The sequence below is a fragment of the Leucoraja erinacea genome, chromosome 27, assembly GCF_028641065.1.
Source record: "Leucoraja erinacea ecotype New England chromosome 27, Leri_hhj_1, whole genome shotgun sequence".
NCBI classification, from domain to species: Eukaryota; Metazoa; Chordata; class Chondrichthyes; order Rajiformes; family Rajidae; genus Leucoraja; species Leucoraja erinaceus.
Genome location: NC_073403.1, coordinates 1,995,796 through 2,018,931, shown reverse-complemented (window position 1 = coordinate 2,018,931; position 23,136 = coordinate 1,995,796). Strand labels below are relative to the sequence as shown.

Genomic DNA, 23,136 nt, shown 5'->3' with positions numbered 1-23,136 from the left:
CTTCTTTACTTTTAGTTTTAGTGATACAGCATGAAGACAGGCCATTCGGCCCACCAAGTCCATGCCCACCACTGATCACCCATCCACTGGATAAGTATGTAAAGCAGTTCTGGGTAGTGAAAGTCGTCCAAGAGGTGGAAAGAAAAGGGTTAATAACTGCAAGGCATGGGTAATAAATTAGGGCACAGGGGATGCTGTTCATAAACTACAGTTCAGCCTTCAACACGATAGTCCCCACCAGACTGGCCGGGAAGCTACTGGAATTGGGGCTCAACACCTCCCTGTGTGCCTGGGTCCTGGACTTTCTCACCGCCAGGCCCCAGGTAGTCAAGATGGGAGGGAATACATCGAAGTCCCTCACCCTGAGCACAGGATCACCCCAGGGTTGCGTCCTCAGCCCCCTATTGTACTCCCTGTACACACATGACTGTGTGGCTAGGTTCAGCTCCAATTCAATAATTAAGTTTGCTGATGACACTGTGGTGGTGGGCCTGATCTCAGACAATGATGAGAAGGCCTACCGGGAGGAGGTGGCTGATCTAGCACTCTGGTGCCAGGAGAACAGCCTCCTCTTGAACATCAAAAAAACGAAGGAGCTGATCATGGACTTTAGGAGGGCACATCATCCGAGGACGTACACTCCATTGAGGATGAATGGGGATCCTGTGGATAGGGTGAACTGTTTTAAATATCTGGGAGTCCACATCTCCGAGGATATGACATGGTCATCACACGCCTCAGCACTGGTGAGTAAGGCAAGGCAGCGCCTTTACCACCTCAGGCAATTGAGGACATTCAGAGTGTCTCCGAGGATCCTCCAGTGCTTCTACACAGCGGCGGTGGAAAGCATCTTGTCCGGAAACATTACCATCTGGTTTGGGAATTGCTCTGCCAAGGACAAGAAGGCTCTGCAGAGAGTAGTGCATTCGGCCGAACGCACTATGGGAACTTCACTCGCCCCCCTGCAGGAACTATACAACAGGAGGTGCAACTCCAGAGCAAATAAAATCATGGGAGACCCCTTCCACCCCTGCAACGGACTGTTCCAGCTGCTACGGTCAGGCAAACGCCTCCGTTGCCATGCGGTGAGAACGGAGAGGTTGAGAAGGAGTTTCTTCCCAGAGGCAATTCGGACTGTAAACGCCTATCTCACCAGGGACTAACTCTACAGAACGTTTTTCCTTCCATTATTTATAATGTAAAAGAATATGTGTGTTATGATTGTGTTTATAATTTGTTTGGTTGTTTTGTTGTTTGTCTTTTGCACAAAAGTCCGCGAGCATTGCCACTTTCATTTCACTGCACATCTCGTATGTGTATGTGACAAATAAACTTGACTTGACTTGACTTGATACTATGAGTGCTTTCACGAATATCTCATCTCACTTCCTCATCGACCCCACCCACTAGGCACAATTCTACAGAAGCCAATTAAACTACAACCCCAATGCTCTGGTTATCTCCCACATTCCAAAGACGCACAGATTTGTAGGCTGATTGGCCCGGTATAAGTGTCAATCTAGTTTAGTTTAGATCACACCTGGAGCATTGCGTACAGTTTTGGTCTCCTAATCTGAGGGAAGACATTCTTGCCATAGAGGGAGTACAGAGAAGGTTCACCAGACTGATTCCTGGGATGTCAGGACTTTCATATGAAGAAAGACTGGATAGACTCGGCTTGTACTCGCTAGAATTTAGAAGATTGAATAGAATAGAATAGAATAGTTTCTTTATTGTCATTGTAACATGGGCCATGTACAACGAAATTTAAAATGTCAGCCAGTCAGTGCAGCATTCAAACATTTCTAAAGCTAACGAAACATCCACGGTAAAATAATAAAGATAAGCAAATAAATAAAAATCACAGACAAAGCACGCATACACACCCAACCCTCCATCCTTCTGTCGATTTCACCGTTACCACAGTCCCTTAGTCTGTATCGCCCCTGCGTTCCTTGGCGGCCACATTTAGTGCTTTTATAGCAGTGGGGTAAAAACTGTTTTTTAGTCTATTTGTCCTTGTCCTTGTGGATCTGTACCGTCTGCCTGACGGCAACAGTTCAAACAGGGAGTGTCCGGGGTGGGAGATGTCCTTTATTATATTCTGGGTTTTTTTGGTGCAGCGGGAACTGTGTAGGTCCTCCTTGAAGGGGGATCTTATAAAAACTTACAAAATTCTTAAGGGGTTGGACAGGCTAGATGCAGGAAGATTGTTCCCGATGTTGGGGAAGTCCAGAACAAGGGGTCACAGTTTAAGGATAAGGGGGGGAAGAATTTTAGGACTGAGATGAGAAAAACATTTTTCACACAGAGAGTGGTGAAACTCTGGAATTCTCTGCCACAGAAGGTAGTCGAGGCCACAGTTCATTGGCTATATTTAAGAGGGAGTTAGATGTGGCCCTTGTGGCTAAAGGGATCAGGGGGGTATGGAGAGAAGGCAGGTACAGGATACTGAGTTGGATGATGTTGGATGAACTTTCCCTCCAGCTCCCTGCACTTCTGTGTACTCTGAGCCAGAAGTTCCTGGGCGTTCCGTTCCCTCTCCTTTGCCTCTACCACCTGGCATTGGAGGAATTCCTGGGCATTTCTGTGGGACTCCCTTGCCTGTAAGATACACTGCCTGGCTTTACTGCATTCCTCAGATAGCCCTTCCCCTTCTCTACAACTTTCTTCAGCGCTGGCCCTAGCTTCTCTCAGTTGCTCTTCCAGTCTATCTAACTGTCTCTGCATTTTTGTTACCTGCTGTGATAGGCACGCTAGCCAAACTGCCTTTTCCTGCCCTTTATTATACGCCTTGCTTTCCGTCCAAATTCCTGTCGGGATTATGGTGGGATATGATAAAAGGTTGAATTGACCAGAGTGTCCTGATGAGGGAAAACAGAAACCAAGATGGACTCAAAGCAAGTCTAAAATGTACAGGCTTTATTAAACAATGAGAAATCACCAACACTACATAATACGTGGCTAAACCTATGCTTTAAACTAAGACTATGGACGGAAAACTATCGGGCTCGTCGTAAAACTTACTTTGCACAATTTTAACCCCCTTTTATCTTCTTAACCTCTATCCTATTTTGGGAATTTCATCAGGTCACTGGGGTACTTACAGTTGGGCTCATGAGCCGTCCAGCAGAGCAGAAAAAGAGAGAGAGTTCTGGCTTGACTCTTGTTTTTATACCTGAGCTTACTTTGAAACCCCCAGGTGGTCCTCTGGATGAAAAGGGTTCTTTTGATGATTCCCAGTTTCGATCTCGCATGAACAATAGGCTTCCGATGATAAGGGGTTTGCTGATGTCATGAACCCTCAGCCTGATCGTTATCCCGTCGCCTCGACGGGCTCCTATTGTCTCGATGGAGAAGTCATCCAAGATGGTGTTTAAGAGGGAACTGCAGATGCTGGAGAATCGAAGGTTACACAAAAAAGCTGGAGAAACTCAGCGGGTGCAGCAGCATCTATGGAGCGAAGGAAATAGGCAACGTTTCGGGCCGAAACCCTTCTTCAGACTGATCGGGGGCGGGGGTGGGTGGGGACAAGAAAGGGAAAAGGAGGAGGAGCCCGAAGGCTGGGGGATGGGAGGAGACAGCAGGGGGGCTGAGGAAGGGGAGGAGACAGCAAGGACTAACAAAATTGGGAGAATTCGATGTTCATGCCCCCGGGATGCAGACTCCCCAAGCGGAATATGAGGTGCTGTTCCTCCAATTTCCGGTGCTGCTCGCTGTGGCCATGGAGGAGACCCAGGACAGAGAGGTCGGAGACGGAGTGGGAGGGGGAGTTGAAGTGCTGAGCCACCGGGAGGTCAGCTTGGTTATTGCGGACCGAGCGGAGGTGTTCGGCGAAACGATCGCCCAACCTCCGCTTGGTCTCACCGATATAGATCTGCTGACATCTAGAGCAGCGGATGCAATAGATGAGGTTGGAAGAGATGCAGGTAAACCTCTGTCGCACCTGGAACGATTGCTTGGGTCCTTGAACGGAGTCGAGGGGGGAGGTAAAGGGACAAGTGTTGCATCTGCTGCGGCCGCAAGGGAAAGTGCCCGGGGAGGGGGTGGACCGAGAGGGAAGGGAAGAATTGACAAGGGAGTTATGGAGGGAGCGGTCTTTGCGGAAGGCAGATATGGGGGGAGATGGGAAGATGCGGCCAGTAGTGGGGTCACGTTGGAGGTGGCGAAACTGACGGAGGATTATTTTTTGTATGTGACGGCTGGTGGGGTGAAAGGTGAGGACTAGGGGGACTCGGCCCTTGTTGCGAGTGGGGGGATGGGGAGAGAGAGCAGTGTTGCGGGGTATGGAAGAGACCCTGGTGCAAGCCTCATTTATGGTGGAGGAGGGGAACCCCCGTTCCCTGAATAATGAGGACATTTCAGATGTCCTGGTGTGGAACGCCTCATCCGTGGAGCAGATGCGGCGTAGACGGATGAATTGGGAGTAGGGGTTGGAGTCCTTACAGGAAGCAGGGTGGGAAGAAGTGTAGTCCAGATAGCCATGGGAGTCAGTGGGTTTATAGTGTATGTCGGTCAGAAGTCTATCACCTGCAATGGAGATAGTGAGGTCAAGGAATGGTAGGGAAGTGTCGGAAATGGTCCAGGTGTATTTGAGTGCCGGATGGAAGTTAGTGGTGAAGTGGATGAAGTCAGTCAGTTGTGTGCGGGTGCAGGAGGTGGCACCAAAGCAGGCGTCGATGTAGCGGAGGTAGAGGTCGGGGATGGGGCCCTGGTATGTATTGAACAAGGATTGCTCGACGTAACCTACAAATAGGCAGGCATAGCTGGGGCCCATGCGTGTGCCCATAGCTACGCCTTGTATTTGGAGGAAATGGGAGGAGTCGAACGTGAAGTTATTGAGGGTAAGGACCAGCTCCGCTAGGCGGAGGAGAGTGTCAGTGGCTGGGTATAGGTTGCTTCTCTGGTCGAGGAAGAACCGGAGGGCTATGAGACCATCGTGGTGGGGGATGGAGGTGTAGAGTGATTGGACGTCCATGGTGAAGATGAGGGGGTGAGGGCCTAGAGAATTGAATGCGCGGAGACGACGGAGAGTGTCTGAGGTGTCTTGGACATAGGTAGGGAGGGATTTAACCAAGGGTGATAGGATGGAGTCAAGGTATTTGGAAATGAGTTCGGTGGGGCACGAACAGGCGGAGACAATGGGTCTTCCGGGACAATCGGGTTTGTGGATTTTAGGGAGAAGGTAAAATCGGGCTGTGTGGGGCTGGGGAACGATGAGGTTGGAGGCTCGGTCGGGTAGGGCATTGGAGTGGATGAAGTTGGTGATGGTGCTGGAGATGGTGGCCTGGTGCTCGTCAGTGGGGTCATGGTCCAGGGGTAAGTAGGAGGAGGTGTCCGATAGTTGGCGCGTGGCCTCAGCTTTGTAGAGATCGGCGCGCCAGACTACCACGGCACCTCCCTTGTCAGCGGGTTTGATAACCAAATCTGGGTTGTTGCGGAGTGAGTCGATGGCAGAACGTTCCTGTGGTGAGAGATTGGAGTGAGACAGGGGAGTGGAGAAGTTGAGGCGGTTGATGTCGCGACGGCAGTTATTGATAAAAAGTTCTAAAGCCGGAAATTGGCCACGAGGGGGGTTCCACGAGGAGGGGGTGCGTTGGAGACGGGAAAAGGGGTCATCAGTGGGGGGCGAGGACTCCTTCCCATGGAAGTACGCTGTGAGGCGGAGGCGACGGTAGAAGCGCTCCAAGTCGTGGTGGGCGTGGAATTCAGCAGGTGGTCAGCAGATCATCGGATGTCAGCAGATCTATATCGGTGAGACCAAGCGGAGGTTGGGCGATCGTTTCGCCGAACACCTCCGCTCGGTCCGCAATAACCAAGCTGACCTCCCGGTGGCTCAGCACTTCAACTCCCCCTCCCACTCCGTCTCCGACCTCTCTGTCCTGGGTCTCCTCCATGGCCACAGCGAGCAGCACCGGAAATTGGAGGAACAGCACCTCATATTCCGTTTGGGGAGTCTGCATCCCGGGGGCATGAACATCGAATTCTCCCAATTTTGTTAGTCCTTGCTGTCTCCTCCCCTTCCTCAGCCCCCCTGCTGTCTCCTCCCATCCCCCAGCCTTCAGGCTACTCCTCCTTTTCCCTTTCTTGTCCCCACCCACCCCCGCCCCCGATCAGTCTGAAGAAGGGTTTCGGCCCGAAATGTTGCCTATTTCCTTCGCTCCATAGATGCTCATCCAAGATGGTGATTGAGCTTGGGCTGGCCTGTTTACCACCGTCTGCTGAGGCTTGGTTCCTTCCTTTGTGTATACAAGATAATCTCGTTATCTCCGTCTCAGCCTTTCCTCCCCACACCATTCGCCCAGTTGTTTGATGCGCAAGTCCACAGGCCAGACAGGTTTGTGGATTGGGGGTTTTTCCGTTGCAGCCAGCAAATTTGTCTTTTTAAAATGTCCATGTCCTTATCCGAGTTCTTCCATGATTTTGGAGGATTTGCCCCGATAACTTACAATGATCAGCCATGATCATATTGAATGGCGGTGCAGGCTCGAAGGGCCGAATGGCCTACTCCTGCACCTATTTTCTATGGTTCTATATATATATTGATATGTGTGTGTGTATGTATATGAAGGAAATGCAGCTGCTGGTTTACACCGTAGACACAAAATGCTGGAGTAACTCAGCGGGAACAGGTAGCATTCCCTCTATGTGAGGGAAGGGTCGAGGACCTTCTTCAGACCCGGTGTCGACCCGAAACTCATCCACCCATTCCTTCTATCCAGAGAATTTTTTTTTCCTCTCGTTTAGTATAAGAGTAGAATTAGGCCATTCGGCCCATCAAGTCTACTCCACCATTCAATCATGGCAGACCTATCGAAGGCAGGTAGATACAAAATGCAGGAGTAACTCAGCGTGACAGGCAGCATCTCCAGAGAGAAGGATGCTTCTTCAGACTGGTCTATCTCTCCCTCCCAACCCCATTCTCCTGCCTTCTCCCCAAAACCCCTCGACATATTCTGTTGCACTGCTGCAAGTAAGAATGCCATTGTTCTATCTGGGACATACGACAATAAAACACTCTTGGCTCTCTGGGATTCCTCCGGCACTTTTGAGTTTTGCCCAAGATTCCAGCATCTGCGGCTCCCTTGTGTCAGCAGCCTGTTACTATTAGCCTGCAGTTGCCGCTTGCAGTTCCAACACGGCAATGCTGCTCACAATCAAATGCAGCTTGCCAGCGACGGTGAAAACCAAAGATAGAAACATAGAAATTAGGTGCAGGAGTAGGCCATTCGGCCCTTCGAGCCTGCACCGCCATTCAATATGATCATGGCTGATCATCCAACTCAGTATCCCGTACCTGCCTTCTCTCCATACCCTCTGATCCCCTTGGCCACAAGGGCCACATCTAACTCCTTCTTAAATATAGCCAATGAACTGTGGCCTCAACTACCCTCTGTGGCAGAGAGTTCCAGAGATTCACCACTCTCTGTGTGAAAAAAGTTCTCCTCATCTCGGTTTTAAAGGATTTCCCCCTTATCCTTAAGCTGTGACCCCTTGTCCTGGACTTCCCCAACATCGGGAACAATCTTCCTGCAGCTAGCCTGTCCAACCCCTTAAGAATTTTGGAAGTTTCTATAAGATCCCCTCTCAATCTCCTAAATTCTAGAGAGTATAAACCAAGTCTATCCAGTCTTTCTTCATAAGACAGTCCTGACATCCCAGGAATCAGTCTGGTGAACCTTCTCTGCACTCCCTCTATGGCAATAATGTCCTTCCTCAGATTTAGAGACCAAAACTGCACGCAACACTCCAGGTGTGGTCTCACCAAGACCCTGTACAACTGCAGTAGAACCTCCCTGCTCCTATACTCAAATCCTCTTGCTATGAAAGCCAACATACCATTAGCTTTCTTTACTGCCTGCTGCACCTGCATGCCTACCTTCAATGACTGGTGTACCATGACACCCAGGTCTCACTGCATCTCCCCCTTTCCCAATCGGCCACCATTTAGATAATAGTCTGCTTTCCCGTTTTTGCCATCAAAATGGATAACCTCACATTTATCCACATTATACTGCATCTGCCAAACATTTGCCCACTCACCCAGCCTATCCAAGTCACCTTGCAATCTCCTAGCATCCTCCTCACACCTAACACTGCCCCCCAGCTTAGTGTCATCCGCAAACTTGGAGATATTGCCTTCAATTCCCTCATCCAGATCATTAATATATATTGTAAATAGCTGGGGTCCCAGTACTGAGCCTTGGGGTACCCCACTAGTCACTGCCTGCCATTGTGAAAAGGACCCGTTTACTCCTACTCTTTGCTTCCTGTTTGCATATTGTTTACATACTGTTTGCATATTGTTTACATACTGTTGTACAATTATGTCCTGACTATCACTGTCTGTTATTATTGTATGTATGCAAATTGCTGTCAAATAAAAAGATTTAAATTATAGGAAGGATGTCAACAAAATAGAGAGAGTACAGAGGAGATTTACTAGAATGTTGCCTTGGTTTCAACAACTAAGTTACAGAGATAGGTTGAATAAGTTAGGTCTTTATTCTCTGTGGCGCAGAAGGCTAAGGGGGGACTTGATAGAGGTCTTTAAAATGATGAGAGGGATAGACAGAGTTGATGTGGACAAGCTTTTCCCTTTGAGAATAGGGAACAGTAGAACGAGGAGCGGCCTCCAACAGGAAGAGACCGGGGACTCAGGTGTCGACTCACCGTTGCCGTCGCGGAGCTGGCCGAGTCCGGAGCGGTGGAGGAGCGCTGCTGCTGCTGATGCTGTTGCTGCTGCTGCTGCGGCTGCTGCCGGAGAGTCGGAGGCTCTCTACAGGTCTGTGGACGACGGCGCCGGGAGCCCACGGCTCCCTGGAGAGAGACCGCTTTTCGGGGCTTCTGCGGCGGCGACTTCTCCCGCCCGAGTTGCGGGGTCGAAGAGCTCCTGGAGCAGGGCCTGACACCACTGCCCCGCGCGGCTGGAATGGCCGCGGACTCTGCGAGCGCACACCGGGGGCTCTAACACCAAGACCCGGTGTGCGACCTCGCACCACCCGGCGTGGCTTTAATGGCCGCGGGACAATCGCCATCGCCAGCCGGGGGCTATGACTTTGACTCTGACATCGGGGGGGGGGGAGAGTGCAGTGGAGAGATAAGTTTATTTGGCCTTCCATCACAGCTATGTGATGGATGTTTATGTTAAATGTAATTATGTTGTGTCTGGGGTCTATTTGTGTGTAATGTATGGCTGCAGAAACGGCATTTCGTTTGGACCTCCAGGGGTCCAAATGACAATTAAATTGACTCTCTCTCTCTCTAACCTCCCTGCTCCTATACTCAAATCCTTTTGCTATGAAAGCTAACATACCATTCGCTTTCTTCCTATATCTGCTATAAGATCTTTGGTGAAAACCGTGTACAGTAAATAGCATCACACCGGCCCTGAGGCTTGGAGGCTGCAAATCTGAAGAGGTTTTCTGAAGAGATAGGAAGTCCCTCCTTTCGCGACGCAATTGGCTGCATGGGGAAGGGGGAGATGAGAGGGAGAGGTCTTGCCTTGCACAATGATTAGTTGGGAGCCTCGTCTATCACTGGCCACTGACCTTGCTCAGAAATTCAAGTCGACAAGGATGAATTGCTGCTGAAGGGGGGAGACTCATTCCTGGGTCTGTTTTTTTTTTTTTGCTTCCTCTGGAGACGAGGTGCATCAGGCGAATACAACAAAAAAATAGAGGTTTCTCTAGCCTGCAAGCCTGCAGTGAAACAAGACTGTGTTAAAATTCAGTCCTGCTTTGTTTTGAGGTCCTTTGAATTTACGCAAGGGGACGGCAGGAATGATATTATAGGGGGCGGGGTGAAAAGGGAGTGAGTGTGAGGGGGGGAGAGGGAGAAAGAGAAAAGAGAAAAGAGAGAGAAAGAAAAAGAAAGAGAAAGAGAGAGAGAGAGATAGAGAGACTGAGACTGCTGTGCTCGCTGAGTCGGACGCTCTCACAAGGGTATGGCCAGCGCGGTACAATGTTGCATTTCCATGTAGCCAGGAGCAAATGCAAACCTTGCCTCCACCGCATTTTCGACAACACACTGGAGACGTAGCCAATGAATTATTATTACTCTTCTGTGATCCACGCCGGCTGGCTGTAAAGAGAAGGGAGGGGGGAGAGGGAGAGAGGGTGAAAACCAAAAAAAAAAAAAAAAAAAAACCCGCAAAATTAGAAAAATCACCGTTAAATGAAGAAGGAACCAGCAAAAATCTCTGCCTCTGCGACCAGCATGGCTCCAATGTGTTCCTTCAGGAAGGTCCTGGTGATTAGCACGGTTTTCGTATTTCTGCTGGGGATAATGCATTTTGACTCGCTCGACTACAGGTAGGCTGGGGCAATATGATGGGTCTGTTTTTCTTGGGGTGGGTGTGGGGGTGAGGTTTCTGCTGCTGCTGCTGCTGCTGCTGTTTGTCGCAATGTTGTGTGTTTTGCGTGTGTGTGTGTGTGTTTGAGATGGGGCCATCTCTCTGCTCGACAAAAAACAAAAAGGCGCAGATGGCGTGTTTCATACAAGAGAGCCAACAAAACCACACACGGTCGCTGGGTTATCTCAGCAGGTCGGGCAGCATCTGTGGTGGTGGTGGCAAATTTGGACCCCTTTTGTTTCCAGGTCGGGACCCTGAACCCAACAGGGTCCAACGTATAGGAAAAGAACTAGAAATGCTGGGTTACATCGGAGGTAGACACAAAACGCTGGAGTATCTCAGCGGGACAGGCAGCGTCTCTGGAGAGAAGGGATGGGTGACGTTTCTGAGTCGAGACCCTTCTTCAGACTGTTTTATTGACATTAAAAACAGGCCCATTAAATTCTTACTTCCAGCAGCACAGCTGGCGTGTAACGACATGAATTTGTCGGAAGGAACTGCAGATGCTGGTTTACACCAAAGATAGACACAAAATGCTGGAGTAACTCAGCGGGTCAGGCAGCATCTCTGGAGAGAAGGATCAGGGCTGAGAAACGAGGTGTACAATAGACAATAGGCGCAGGAGTAGAGGCCATTCTGCCCTTCGAGCCAGCTCCGCCATTCAATGTGATCATGGCTGATCATCCCCAATCAGTACCCCGTTCCTTCCTTCTCCCCATATCCCCTGACTCCGCTATCCTTAAGAACCCTATCTGGCTCTCTCTTGAAAGTATCCAGAGAACCGACCTCCACTGCCCTCTGAGGCAGAGAATTCCACAGACTCGCCACTCTCTGTGAGAAAAAGTGTTTCCTCGTCTCCGTTCTAAATGGCTTACTCCTTATTCTTAAACTGTGGCCCTTGGTTCTGGACTCACTCAACAATCGGGAACATGTTTCCTGCCTCTAGCGTGTCCAAACCCTTAACAATCTTATATGTTTCAATGAGATGCCCCTCATCCTTCTAAACTCCAGAGTGTACAAGCCCAGCTGCTCCATTCTCTCAGCATATGACTGTCCCGCCATCCCGGGAATTAACCTGGTGAACCTACGCTGCACTCCCTCAATAACAAGAATGTCCTTCCTCAAATTAGTGGGTCAAAACTGCACACAATACTCCAGGTGTGGTCTCACTAGGGCTCTGTACAACTGCAGAAGGACCTCTTTGCTCCTATACTCGACTCCTCTTGTTATAAAGGTCAACATGCCATTCGCTTTCTTCACTGCCTGCTGTACCTGCATGCTTACTTTCATAGACTGATGAACAAGGACTCCCAGATCCCGTTGTACTTCCCCTTTTCCAAACTTGATGCCATTTAGATAGTAATCTGCCTTCCTGTTTTTGATACCAAAGTGGATAACCTCACATTTATCCACATTAAACTTCATCTGCCATGCATCTGCCCACTCCCCCAACCTGTACAAGTCACCCTGCATTCTCATGGCATCCTCCTCACAGTTCACACTGCCACCCAGCTTTGTGTCATCTGCAAATTTGCTAATGTTACTTTGAATCCCTTCATCCAAATCATTGCTGTATATTGTAAATATCTGGGGTCCCAGCACCGAGCCTTGCGGTACCCCACTAGTCACTGCCTGCCATTCTGAAAGGGACCCGTTAATCCCTACTCTTTGTTTCCTGTCTGCCAACCACTTCTCTATCCATGTCAGCACTGAACCCCCAATACCATGTGCCCTAATTTTGCCCACTGATCTCCTATGTGGGACCTTATCGAATGTTTTCTGAAAGTCCAGGTACACTACATCCACCGGATCTCCTTTGTCCATTTTCCTAGTTACATCCTCAAAAAAATTTCAGAAGATTAGTCAAGCATGATTTCCCCTTCGTAAATCCATGCTGACTCGGACCAATCCTGTTACTGCTATCCAAATGTGTGGCCACAGAAATAGGCTACAGTGTGCCTGTGTGTCTGAAGAAGGTCCCTGACTCCACAAACATCACCTATTCCTTTCCTCCAGAGATGCTGCCTGACCCGCTGAGTTCCTCCAGCACCGTGTGCTGTGATTAAGATTCCAACATCTGCAAATCCTTGTGTCTGTTTCCACATTATTGGGTGAAATTTGCCCACAGCTTTGCAAAGGGCAAAGTTGATAATAATATCCTGACACTAGTGAATATCTAAGTTCCCCCAGATAGTGATAAACATTTTTTTCAAATCCATATTTAATATTATTGCAATGGAAGCAGAAGGAATTTGTAAATGTGGTGGGATCTGAATGTTCTTGATACGACAAGTAAAATGAAGAACAAGAATGAAAACCAGTTAACAAAACTACTAAACATGACCTGCGAAGAATTTGGGTTTGTTAATGTCTGGAGGCATTTTCACCCTCTACAAAGAGACTACACACATTACTCAATACCACACTCAGTTTACTAAAAATAGACTATTTCTTAATGCAGGAAGGAGACTGCTATTGGGTAACGGATTGCAGAATTGGTGTGGCAGATGTATCAGACCATAATGCCATATATAATAATAATAATAATAATAATAATCTTATTTATATAGCACATTTTTAGTCCATTTGCATTGACCCCAAAGTGCTTCACATAATTACATTACATTTACACACAGGCAAATTTACTTAACAATTCTTAACAATAATATACTTAACAATTCAAATGGACAGCAGAAGGAATGACACAGTGCGCGATTAAATGTTGGAATACTGAATGATCAAACAATTGTTAATGATATTCAATTGGAAATGGAAAGTTATCTAGAGGAGAATGACAATGGGGAGCTGGACCCATCCATACTATGGGACTCATTGAAGGCTGTTATACCAGGTAGGTTTATAGCCAGGGCATCGCCAGAATGAAAACATACAATAAGTTGATATCAGACCTGAAGGATTTAGAACAGAAGTACAAAAATAATATCTACTGCAGTTGTACAGGGTCTTGGTGAGACCACACCAGTAGTATTGCGTACAGTTTTGGTCTCCAAATCTGAGGAAGGACATTATTGCCATAGAGGGAGTGCAGAGAAGGTTCACCAGACTGATTCCTGGGATGTCAGGACTGTCTTATGAAGAAAGACTGGATAGACTTGGTTTATACTCTCTAGAATTTAGGAGATTGAGAGGGGATCTTATAGAAACTTACAAAATTCTTAAGGGGTTGGACAGGCTAGATGCAGGAAGATTGTTCCCGATGTTGGGGAAGTCCAGGACAAGGGGTCACAGCTTAAGGATAAGTGGGAAATCCTTTAGGACCGAGATGAGAAAAACATTTTTCACACAGAGAGTGGTGAATCTCTGGAACTCTCTGCCACAGAGGGTAGTTGAGGCCACAGTTTCTTTGGCTATATTTAAGAGGGAGTTAGATGTGGCCCTTGTGGCTAAGGGGATCAGGGGGTATGGAGAGAAGGCAGGTACGGGATACCGAGTTGGATGATCAGCCATGATCATATTGAATGGTGGTGCAGGCTCGAAGGGCCGAATGGCCTACTCCTGCACCTAATTTCTATGTTTCTAATAAGGACCAGAGAACTTATAAGCAAATGGAAGATTTGAGGGGACAAATGGATGGAATATTGGGTCAAGAGGTGGAGAAATAAGCAAGATTTGTAAAACAGGCACATTATGAGCTAGGCCCTAAATCCACTAAAATACTTGCCCGGAGCCTATGCAAACAACCGGCTGACAACACCATGCACAAAATTAAGGACCCCCGTACACAGAAATTGAAGAGTAATCCAAAAGAAATAGAATATATCTTCCAGGAATATTATAAAGAATTATATACACAAACGTCTACAGTAGATGGGGAATCAATGAGGACTTTTTTTAAGTACAATAGATCTGCCCCTGTATTGGAGAGACAGAAAATAAAATAATCACAGCAGAAATATCACTGGAGGAGATAGATAAGATAATTGGTGGGATGAAGACAAACAAGGCCCCAGGCAGCAATGGTTTCCCTATAGAATGGTAAAAAATATTTTGGAATGAGCTGAACCCATTTCTTCTGAGAATCTTTAACTGGTTTATCAAAGACCCCCCCCCCGTCATGGAAAGAGGGAATTTTAATATTAATCCCCAAAGAGAACAGAGACAAGGAAAATTGTACCAACTACAGACCGATATATCAATTCTAAATGTGGACTATAAATTGTATTCTTCAATTAGCTCCAAACGATTTGAAAATTTCATGCCAGATTTAATTGATGAAGACCAGACTGGTTTTATAATAGGCAGACAAATGCAGGACAGTATTAGAAGTACCCTACATATTATACATAAGATTCAAAAGGAAAGTACGCGCGCTGCCCTGATAATCCTAGATGTGGAAAAGGCTTTTGATGGGGTTAATTGGGAATTCTTATACCAAACACTAGAAAAATTTGGCTTTAACGAAGATTCAATTCAAGTTATTAAAGCAATTTACCAGCAACCTACTGCAAGAGTCAAGGTGAATGGGTCCTTAACTGAGAGATTTGTGTTGGGAAGAGGAACGTGACAGGGATGTTGTCTTAGCCCTACCCTGTTTGCTATATATATTGAACCATTGGCTCAAGCGATTGGTCAAGATGGGGAACTGAGGGGAGTGACTATAAGAGACCTTTTTGCAGATGACGTAATGATGTATCTCACGGAAGTAAACACCTCATTCCCAAGGATGATGGGGATCATAGAGACTTTTATGCAGGATATAAAGTGAATATTTCAAAACTTTAAGCCAAGTTCTGTGCCTTCCACCACAGTGATGAATGCTGTGGTGGATGTTTGTGTCAAATTTTTATTGTGGTTGTGTGTTCTTTATTACTGTACCGTTGCTGGCAACCCAAATTTCCACCGACCCTGGTTGTGTGGCAATTAAATTATATCAATATCAATTGTGCTCCTCCAGAAGAAATCAAACAGATGTATAATATTAAATGGGATTCAAAATCAATCCAAGGGTTACAGTAAGCAAAACATATATCAATGCTGCACCCGCTGAGTTTCTCCAGCACTTTTGTGTACCTTACTTATATCAATGTTGTATGGGGCCAATTATACTCACAGCAATATAAACAGGATATAGAAAGATGGTTCACCTACCCAATGGATTTTAGTAGTAAGATAAATGTGGTGAAAATGAATATTTTGCCAAGGCTGTTGTACTTGTTTCAACCTCTACCAATAGCGGTAGCATTAAAACAATTCACGGAATGGGATAAATTAATATCTAGATTTATTTGGGAAGGAAAGAAGGGCAGAATTTGATACACAACACTCCAGTTGCCAAAGGACAAAGATGGAATGACACTTCCAAATTTTAGGATACATTTCTATGCAGCCCAACATCGACCACTAATTAATTTGTGTGAGGACAGATATATAGCTAGGTGGAAAGTGACTGAGACGCATATCCCTGACTTCCACATCCAAACACTCTTGGGAGAAAAAGCGCTTCCTGGATATATCAGGAGTATAATCGATCCAATAACGACATTTACTTTAGAAACCTGGTTCATAGAAACATAGAAATTAGGTGCAGGAGTAGAGGCCATTCGGCCCTTCGAGCCTGCACCGCCATTCAATATGATCATGGCTGATCATCCAACTCAGTATCCCATCCCTGCCTTCTCTCCATACCCCCTGATCCCTTTAGCCACAAGGGCCACATCTAACTCCATCTTAAATATAGCCAAAGAACTGTGGCCTCAACTACCTTCTGTGGCAGAGAATTATATAGATTCACCACTCTCTGTGTGGGAAAAAAAATGTTTTTTCTCATCTCGGTCCTAAAAGATTTCCCCCTTATCCTTAAACTGTGACCCCTTGTTCTGGACTTCCCCAACATCGGGAACAATCTTCCTGCATCAACCCCTTAAGAATTTTGTAAGTTTCTATAAGATCCCCCCTCAATCTCCTAAATTCTAGCGAGTACAAGCCGAGTCTATCCAGTCTTTCTTCATATGAAAGTCCTGACATCCCAGGAATCAGTCTGGTAACTCATGTATGACTCAACATTTATAGAGTGGATGAAGAAAGGAATGACTGCATTTTGTACTGTTATTCAAAATGGAGACCTAAGAAGTTTTCAAGATTTGAAGGATAGATTTGCACTTCGGAACCAAGACTTGTTTAGATACCACCAACTGAGAGATTATTACAATAAAAAAAGTAAAAAGGGAGGCACTCGAAGAAAATAACCCAGTGGTCGAAGTGATAGTTAATGTCAAAAAACATCAAGGATTATTTATAAAAATGTTATCATAGTGTAATGGAATGTCAAGCTAAAACTGCATTTTATGTAAAATTTAAGTGGGAAAAGGAATTGGACATCATAATCTCAGAAGAGGAATGGCATCATATGCGTGTAACGCTTCAGACATCCACTAATTCACAAAAATGGAGAGAATTTAATTGGAAACATTTGATTCCTTTCTTTAGTACACCTAACATAAAAAGCAAGCAAATTGTAAGGCAGCAATCATGCTGGAGGCAATGTGGCCAAACCATGCACATATCTTCTGGAGTTGCCCCAAAAATAGAACCATTTTGGGAAAGTCAAGTCAAGTCAAGTCAAGTTTATTTGTCACATACACATACGAGATGTGCAGTGAAATGAAAGTGGCAATGCTCGCGGAACAACAAAACAACCAAACAAATTATAAACACAATCATAACACACATATTATTTTACATAATAAATAATAGAAGGAAAAACGTTCTGTAGAGTTAGTACCTGGTGAGATAGGCGTTTACAGTCCGAATTGCCTCTGGGAAGAAACTCCTTCTCAACCTCTCCGTTCTCACCGCATGGCAACGGAGGCGTTTGCCTGACCGTAGCGGCTGGAACAGTCCGTTGCAGGGGTGGAAGAGGTCTCTCATGATTTTGTTTGCTCTGGAGTTGCACCTCCTGTTGTATAGTTCCTGCAGGGGGGTGAGTGGAGTTCCCATAGTGCGTTCGGCCGAACGCACTACTCTCTGCAGAGCCTTCTTGTCCTTGGCAGAGCAATTCCCGAACCAGATGGTAATGTTCCCGGACAAGATGCTTTCCACTGCCGCTGCGTAGAAGCACTGGAGGATCCTCGGAGGCACTCTGAATTTCCTCAATTGCCTGAGGTGGTAAAGGCGCTGCCTTGCCTTACTCACCAGTGCTGAGGCGTGTGATGACCATGTCATATCCTCAGAGATGTGGACTCCCAGATATTTAAAACAGTTCACCCTATCCACAGGATCCCCATTTATACTCAATGGAGTGTACGTCCTCGGATGATGTGCCCTCCTAAAGTCCATGATCAGCTCCTTTGTTTTTTTGATGTTCAAGAGGAGGCTGTTCTCCTGGCACCAGAGTGCTAGATCAGCCACCTCCTCCCGGTAGGCCCTCTCATCGTTGTCTGAGATCAGGCCCACCACCACAGTGTCATCAGCAAACTTAATTATTGAATTGGAGCTGAACCTAGCCACACAGTCATGTGTGTACAGGGAGTACAATAGGGGGCTGAGGACGCAACCCTGGGGCGATCCTGTGCTCAGGGTGAGGGACTTTGATGTATTCCCTCCCATCTTGACTACCTGGGGCCTGGCGGTGAGAAAGTCCAGGACCCAGGCACACAGGGAGGTGTTGAGCCCCAATTCCATTAGCTTCCCGGCCAGTCTGGTGGGGACTATCGTGTTGAAGGCTGAACTGTAGTCTATGAACAGCATCCTCACGTAGCCCCCCTTCTGGCTGTCCAGATGGGAGAGAGCGGTGTGCAAGACCTGGGAGACCGCATCGTCCGTGGACCTGTTCGGACGGTATGCAAACTGCAACGGGTCCATGTTCCGAGGGAGGAAGGCGCAGATGTGATTCTTCACCAGCCTCTCAAAGCATTTCATGACTACCGAGGTAAGGGCCACCGAACGGTAGTCATTCAGACAGGCTGGGGAGGCATTTTTTGGTACCGGTACAATGATGGATTTTTTGAACTGAGTGAATTCAGAATTAAAGGAGGTATTAGGATATATAGTCTCCAAGAAGTGTTCCATTTTATACCTGGGTAACATAAATACAGTGGTGCAGAAGGAACATCATTATAGACAATAGACAATAGGTGCAGTAACCATATAACCATATAACAATTACAGCACGGAAACAGGCCATCTCGGCCCTACAAGTCCGTGCCGAACAACTTTTTTCCCCTTAGTCCCACCTGCCTGCACTCATACCATAACCCTCCATTCCCTTCTCATCCATATGCCTATCCAATTTATTTTTAAATGATACCAATGAACCTGCCTCCACCACTTGTACTGGAAGCTCATTCCACACCGCTACCACTCTCTGAGTAAAGAAGTTCCCCCTCATATTACCCCTAAACCTCTGTCCCTTAATTCTGAAGTCATGTCCTCTTGTTTGAATCTTCCCTATTCTCAAAGGGAAAAGCTTGTCCACATCAACTCTGTCTATCCCTCTCATCATTTTAAAGACCTCTATCAAGTCCCCCCTTAACCTTCTGTGCAGTAGTAGGCCATTCGACCCTTCGAGCCAGCACCGCCATTCAATGTGATCATGGCTGATCATCCCCAATCAGTACCCCGTTCCTGCCTTCTCCCCATATCCCCTGACTCCGCTATTTTTAAGAGCCCTATCTAGCTCTCTCTTGAAAGCATCCAGAGAAACTGCCTCCACCGCCCTCTGAGGCAGAGAATTACTTGGTTAAAATTCTACTCACAGCTGGCAGGAAGGTCATTGCAAGAAACAGACACACCCAGACTTAATTCAATGTTTAGACGTAGTACAGGAAGTATTTGTCATGGAGAAAATGACATATTCTCTAAGGGAAAGAAGACGAGTTTAACAGAAAATGGGAAAAATGGATTAGGTATAGAAATAAAGACATCAACACTGTATAATTTAATTGACAATAATGTAAGTTATTGAAAAATGTTTTAATCAGGACATAGTTCTGTATACTGCATCATTAATTGTAAACTGTTCTATTTTTGGTAGAACAGCTCCCCTGTTGTACGTTTTCACTGCGTTGTTCTATGTTTAGTTGTTATATTTGCGTTTTATTTGTGGATGCAGAGAAGCAATAAAATCTAAGGTGAAAAAAAAAGAGAAATGTGCCCACAGCATCACAGAATTCTGTCAACTATGTGGAAGGGGAAGTCTAGCCTCTCCTCATAACCCCACACATCTTCCCCTCTTCAATCTCCAATTCTTCACTCTGAAGAAGGGTCTCGACGGCAAAAACGGGAAAGCAGACTATTATCTAAATGGTGGCCGATTGGGAAAGGGGAGATGCAGCGAGACCTGGGTGTCATGGTACACCAGTCATTGAAGGTAGGCATGCAGGTGCAGCAGGCAGTGAAGAAAGCGAATGGTATGTTAGCTTTCATTGCAAAAGGATTTGAGTATAGGAGCAGGGAGGTTCTACTGCAGTTGTACAGGGTCTTGGTGAGACCACACCTGGAGTATTGCGTACAGTTTTGGTCTCCAAATCTGAGGAAGGACAGTCTTGCCATAGAGGGAGTGCAGAGAAGGATCACCAGACTGATTCCTGGGATGTCAGGACTGTCTTATGAAGAAAGACTGGATAGACTTGGTTTGTACTCTCTAGAATTTAGGAGATTGAGAGGGGATCTTATAGAAACTTACAAAATTCTCAAGGGGTTGGACAGGCTAGATGCAGGAAGATTGTTCCCGACGTTAGGGAAGTCCAGGACAAGGGGTCACAGCTTAAGGATAGAGGGGAAATCCTTTAAAACCGAGATGAGAGGAACTTTTTTCACACAGAGAGTGGTGAATCTCTGGAACTCTCTGCCACAGAGGGTAGTCGAGGCCAGTTCATTGGCTATATTTAAGAGGGAGTTAGATGTGGCCCTTGTGGCTAATGGGATCAGGGGGTATGGAGAGAAGGCAGGTACGGGATACTGAGTTGGATGATCAGCCATGATCATATTGAATGGCGGTGCAGGCTCGAAGGGCCGAATGGCCTCCTCCTGCACCTATTGTCTATGTGTCTATGTTTCTATGACCCAAACCGTCACCTACCCATAATCTTATTTACTATGTGCCTCGTTGTCAACTTCCCCTCTGCTAACAATGAATCATTATTTCCGTGATGGTCGCCAGCATTGATTTGTCGTTTTCACACCATATCCTTCCATCTCTCCAGCCTCTCCCCCCCCCCCCCCCCCCCCCCCCCCCCCCCCCCCACCCCACCGCACTCCATCAACCAGTTCCACACTTTGCAATGATGTATCTCTCTTGGGATCTCATCACCCACAGCCAGTAGTTGACCATCAGAACCAAAGATTATAGAGGAGCTCCTCTATAACCCCACCCAAAGCGTCACCTATCCATTTTCTCCAGAGGTGCTGCCTGACCCGCTGAGGCCCCCAACATCTTGTGTCTATGGTATAAACCAGCATCTGCAGTTCATTTTGTTTTACATTCCATCTCCGGAGATGCTACCTGACCCGCTGAGTTATTTATGCACCTTGGGGCCTATTATTTTGTAAACCAGCATGTGCAGTTCCTTGTTTCTACTTCTATGTATGGGTCAGGGTGGACTCGGTGGGCCGAAGAGCCCCAATCCATTCTGTATCTTTAAACAAAAATAAATGGGGTGGGAATTGCGAATGTCTATTTCCTGATGGAGAACTTACTGTGGGGAACTTGGAGTTGTGAGTAATGTACTTAACTGTACCATCAGGATGAGCAGAAATCATCAGACCAAGTATTTTCTCACTGGGCCAAAAGAAATGTGTTCAGCATGGGCAAGTTGGGCCGAAGGGCCTGTTTACGTACCATGACTTTAATTAAGTGAATTAGACTGAAGACGGGTCTTGACCAGAAATGTCACCCATACCTTCTCTCCAAAGGTGCTACCTGTCCCGCTGAGTTACACAAGCATTTTGTGTCTACCTTCGATTTCTGCAGTTCTTTCCTACGCTGAATTAGGAACTACCCTGTGCCACTTCTTGTAAAGGAACGGTGTTGTGTAATAGAGCCATGTAGAATAGAAACAGCCCCAACTTGCCCACGTCAACCACAATGTCCCATTTCCACTCCTTCCATCTGCTCCGTTTGACTCGCTTCCTTCAAAACCCTTTCCTCTCCATTAACCAGTCGAGCACTGGCAATAATCACTGCCTGCTCTATGTTTAGTTTGCTTTAGAGTCAAGTCAAGTCAAGTTTATTTGTCACATACACATACGAGATGTGCAGTGAAATGAAAGTGGCAATGCTCGCGGACTTTTGTGCAAAAGACAAACAACAAAACAACCAAACAAATTATAAACACAATCATAACACACATATTCTTTTACATAATAAATAATGGAAGGAAAAACGTTCAGTAGAGTTAGTCCCTGGTGAGATAGGCGTTTACAGTCCGAATTGCCTCTGGGAAGAAACTCCTTCTCAACCTCTCCGTTCTCACCGCATGGCAACGGAGGCGTTTGCCTGACCGTAGCAGCTGGAACAGTCCGTTGCAGGGGTGGAAGGGGTCTCCCATGATTTTATTTGCTCTGGAGTTGCACCTCCTGTTGTATAGTTCCTGCAGTGGGGGCGAGTGAAGTTCCCATAGTGCGTTCGGCCGAACGCACTACTCTCTGCAGAGCCTTCTTGTCCTTGGCAGAGCAATTCCCAAACCAGATGGTAATGTTCCCGGACAAGATGCTTTCCACAACTTAGAGAGTTTGTGGGCTGGCACAGTGGTGCAGCGGTAGAGTTGCTGCCTCACAGCACCAGTGACCCAATTTCCATCCCGACTACGGGTGCTGTCTGTACGGAGTTTGTCCGTCTTCTCCCTGTGACCCGAGTGAGTTTTCTCCAAGATCTTCGGTTTCCTCCAAAGGCGTACAGGTTTGCAGGTTAATTGTAAATGATCTCTAGTGTGTGTAGGATAGTGCTAGTGTGCAGGGATCACAGACTAGGTGGGACGAAGGGCCTGTTTCCGCGCTGTATCTCTAAACTAAACAAAAAAAAACTTAAGATCCAGGGATCACCCCATACACCCGCACTATCCTACACACACTAGGGACAATTTACAAATTTTACCAAAGCCAATTAGCCCAAAGCCCGCACGTCTTTGGAGTCAAGTCAAGTCAAGTCAAGTTTATTTGTCACATACACATACGAGATGTGCGGTGAAATGAAAGTGGCAAATGAGTGTGGGAGGAACCCGGAGCTCCCGGAGAAAACCCCCGCACACGGTCAAAGGGAGATCATGCAATCTCCGTACAGGCAGCACCCGAGGTCAGGATCGAACCTGGGACTCTGGCGCTGTGAGGCAGCAACTCTACCGCTGCGCCACCGTGCCCACCATGTTGGTGAAGTTTCAAAGGCATAAGGATGAAATTAATTATTGTGCCCTTTCGAAGGATAAAAGGTCAGTCCTGTGGCTCAGTATAAATAGCCAGGAGTAGATACTGAAATGAGATGAGAGTCTAAATGCAGAGGTGTCAGCACTGCTGCTAATCCAAGTTTTTATGATAGCAGGTTGCCAGACTAAAAAGCTATCTATCATTGCCTTATGGGAATAAACGCTGATCATTTAGAAGTCCATCATTACATTGCGTAATGTGCAAATTACATGAGTCTGCTCAGTAAGAATGATTAAAGCTGTCAGCACCTTTTCACCGACCTGTGTGTGTGTGTGTTTGTGTTAAAGGTGCAGTCTTCTTCTTCGCAGCAGCAGAATGAAGCAGCATAGAGGCAGGCTTTCGGGCCTAGTGCAGGCATCCCTCTATGGGTGCCACTTTGTCACATGTACCAAGGCACAGAGAAA

The 23,136-nt window shown here is 46.8% G+C and overlaps 1 protein-coding gene across 2 annotated transcripts in view; it reads left to right on the top strand.

Annotated features, from left to right (window-relative positions):
• The first annotated feature begins 9,704 nt into the window (after positions 1-9,704).
• The window catches only part of LOC129710082 (alpha-2,8-sialyltransferase 8F-like), a 48,216-nt gene continuing 34,784 nt past the window's right edge, over positions 9,705-23,136 (top strand). For both annotated transcript variants that reach the window (XM_055656796.1, XM_055656795.1), the window contains exon 1: positions 9,705-10,313. In XM_055656796.1, coding sequence (XP_055512771.1) covers positions 10,177-10,313 — 137 coding nt within the window. In that variant the 5' untranslated portion in view covers positions 9,705-10,176. The remainder of the gene's footprint in view (positions 10,314-23,136) is intronic.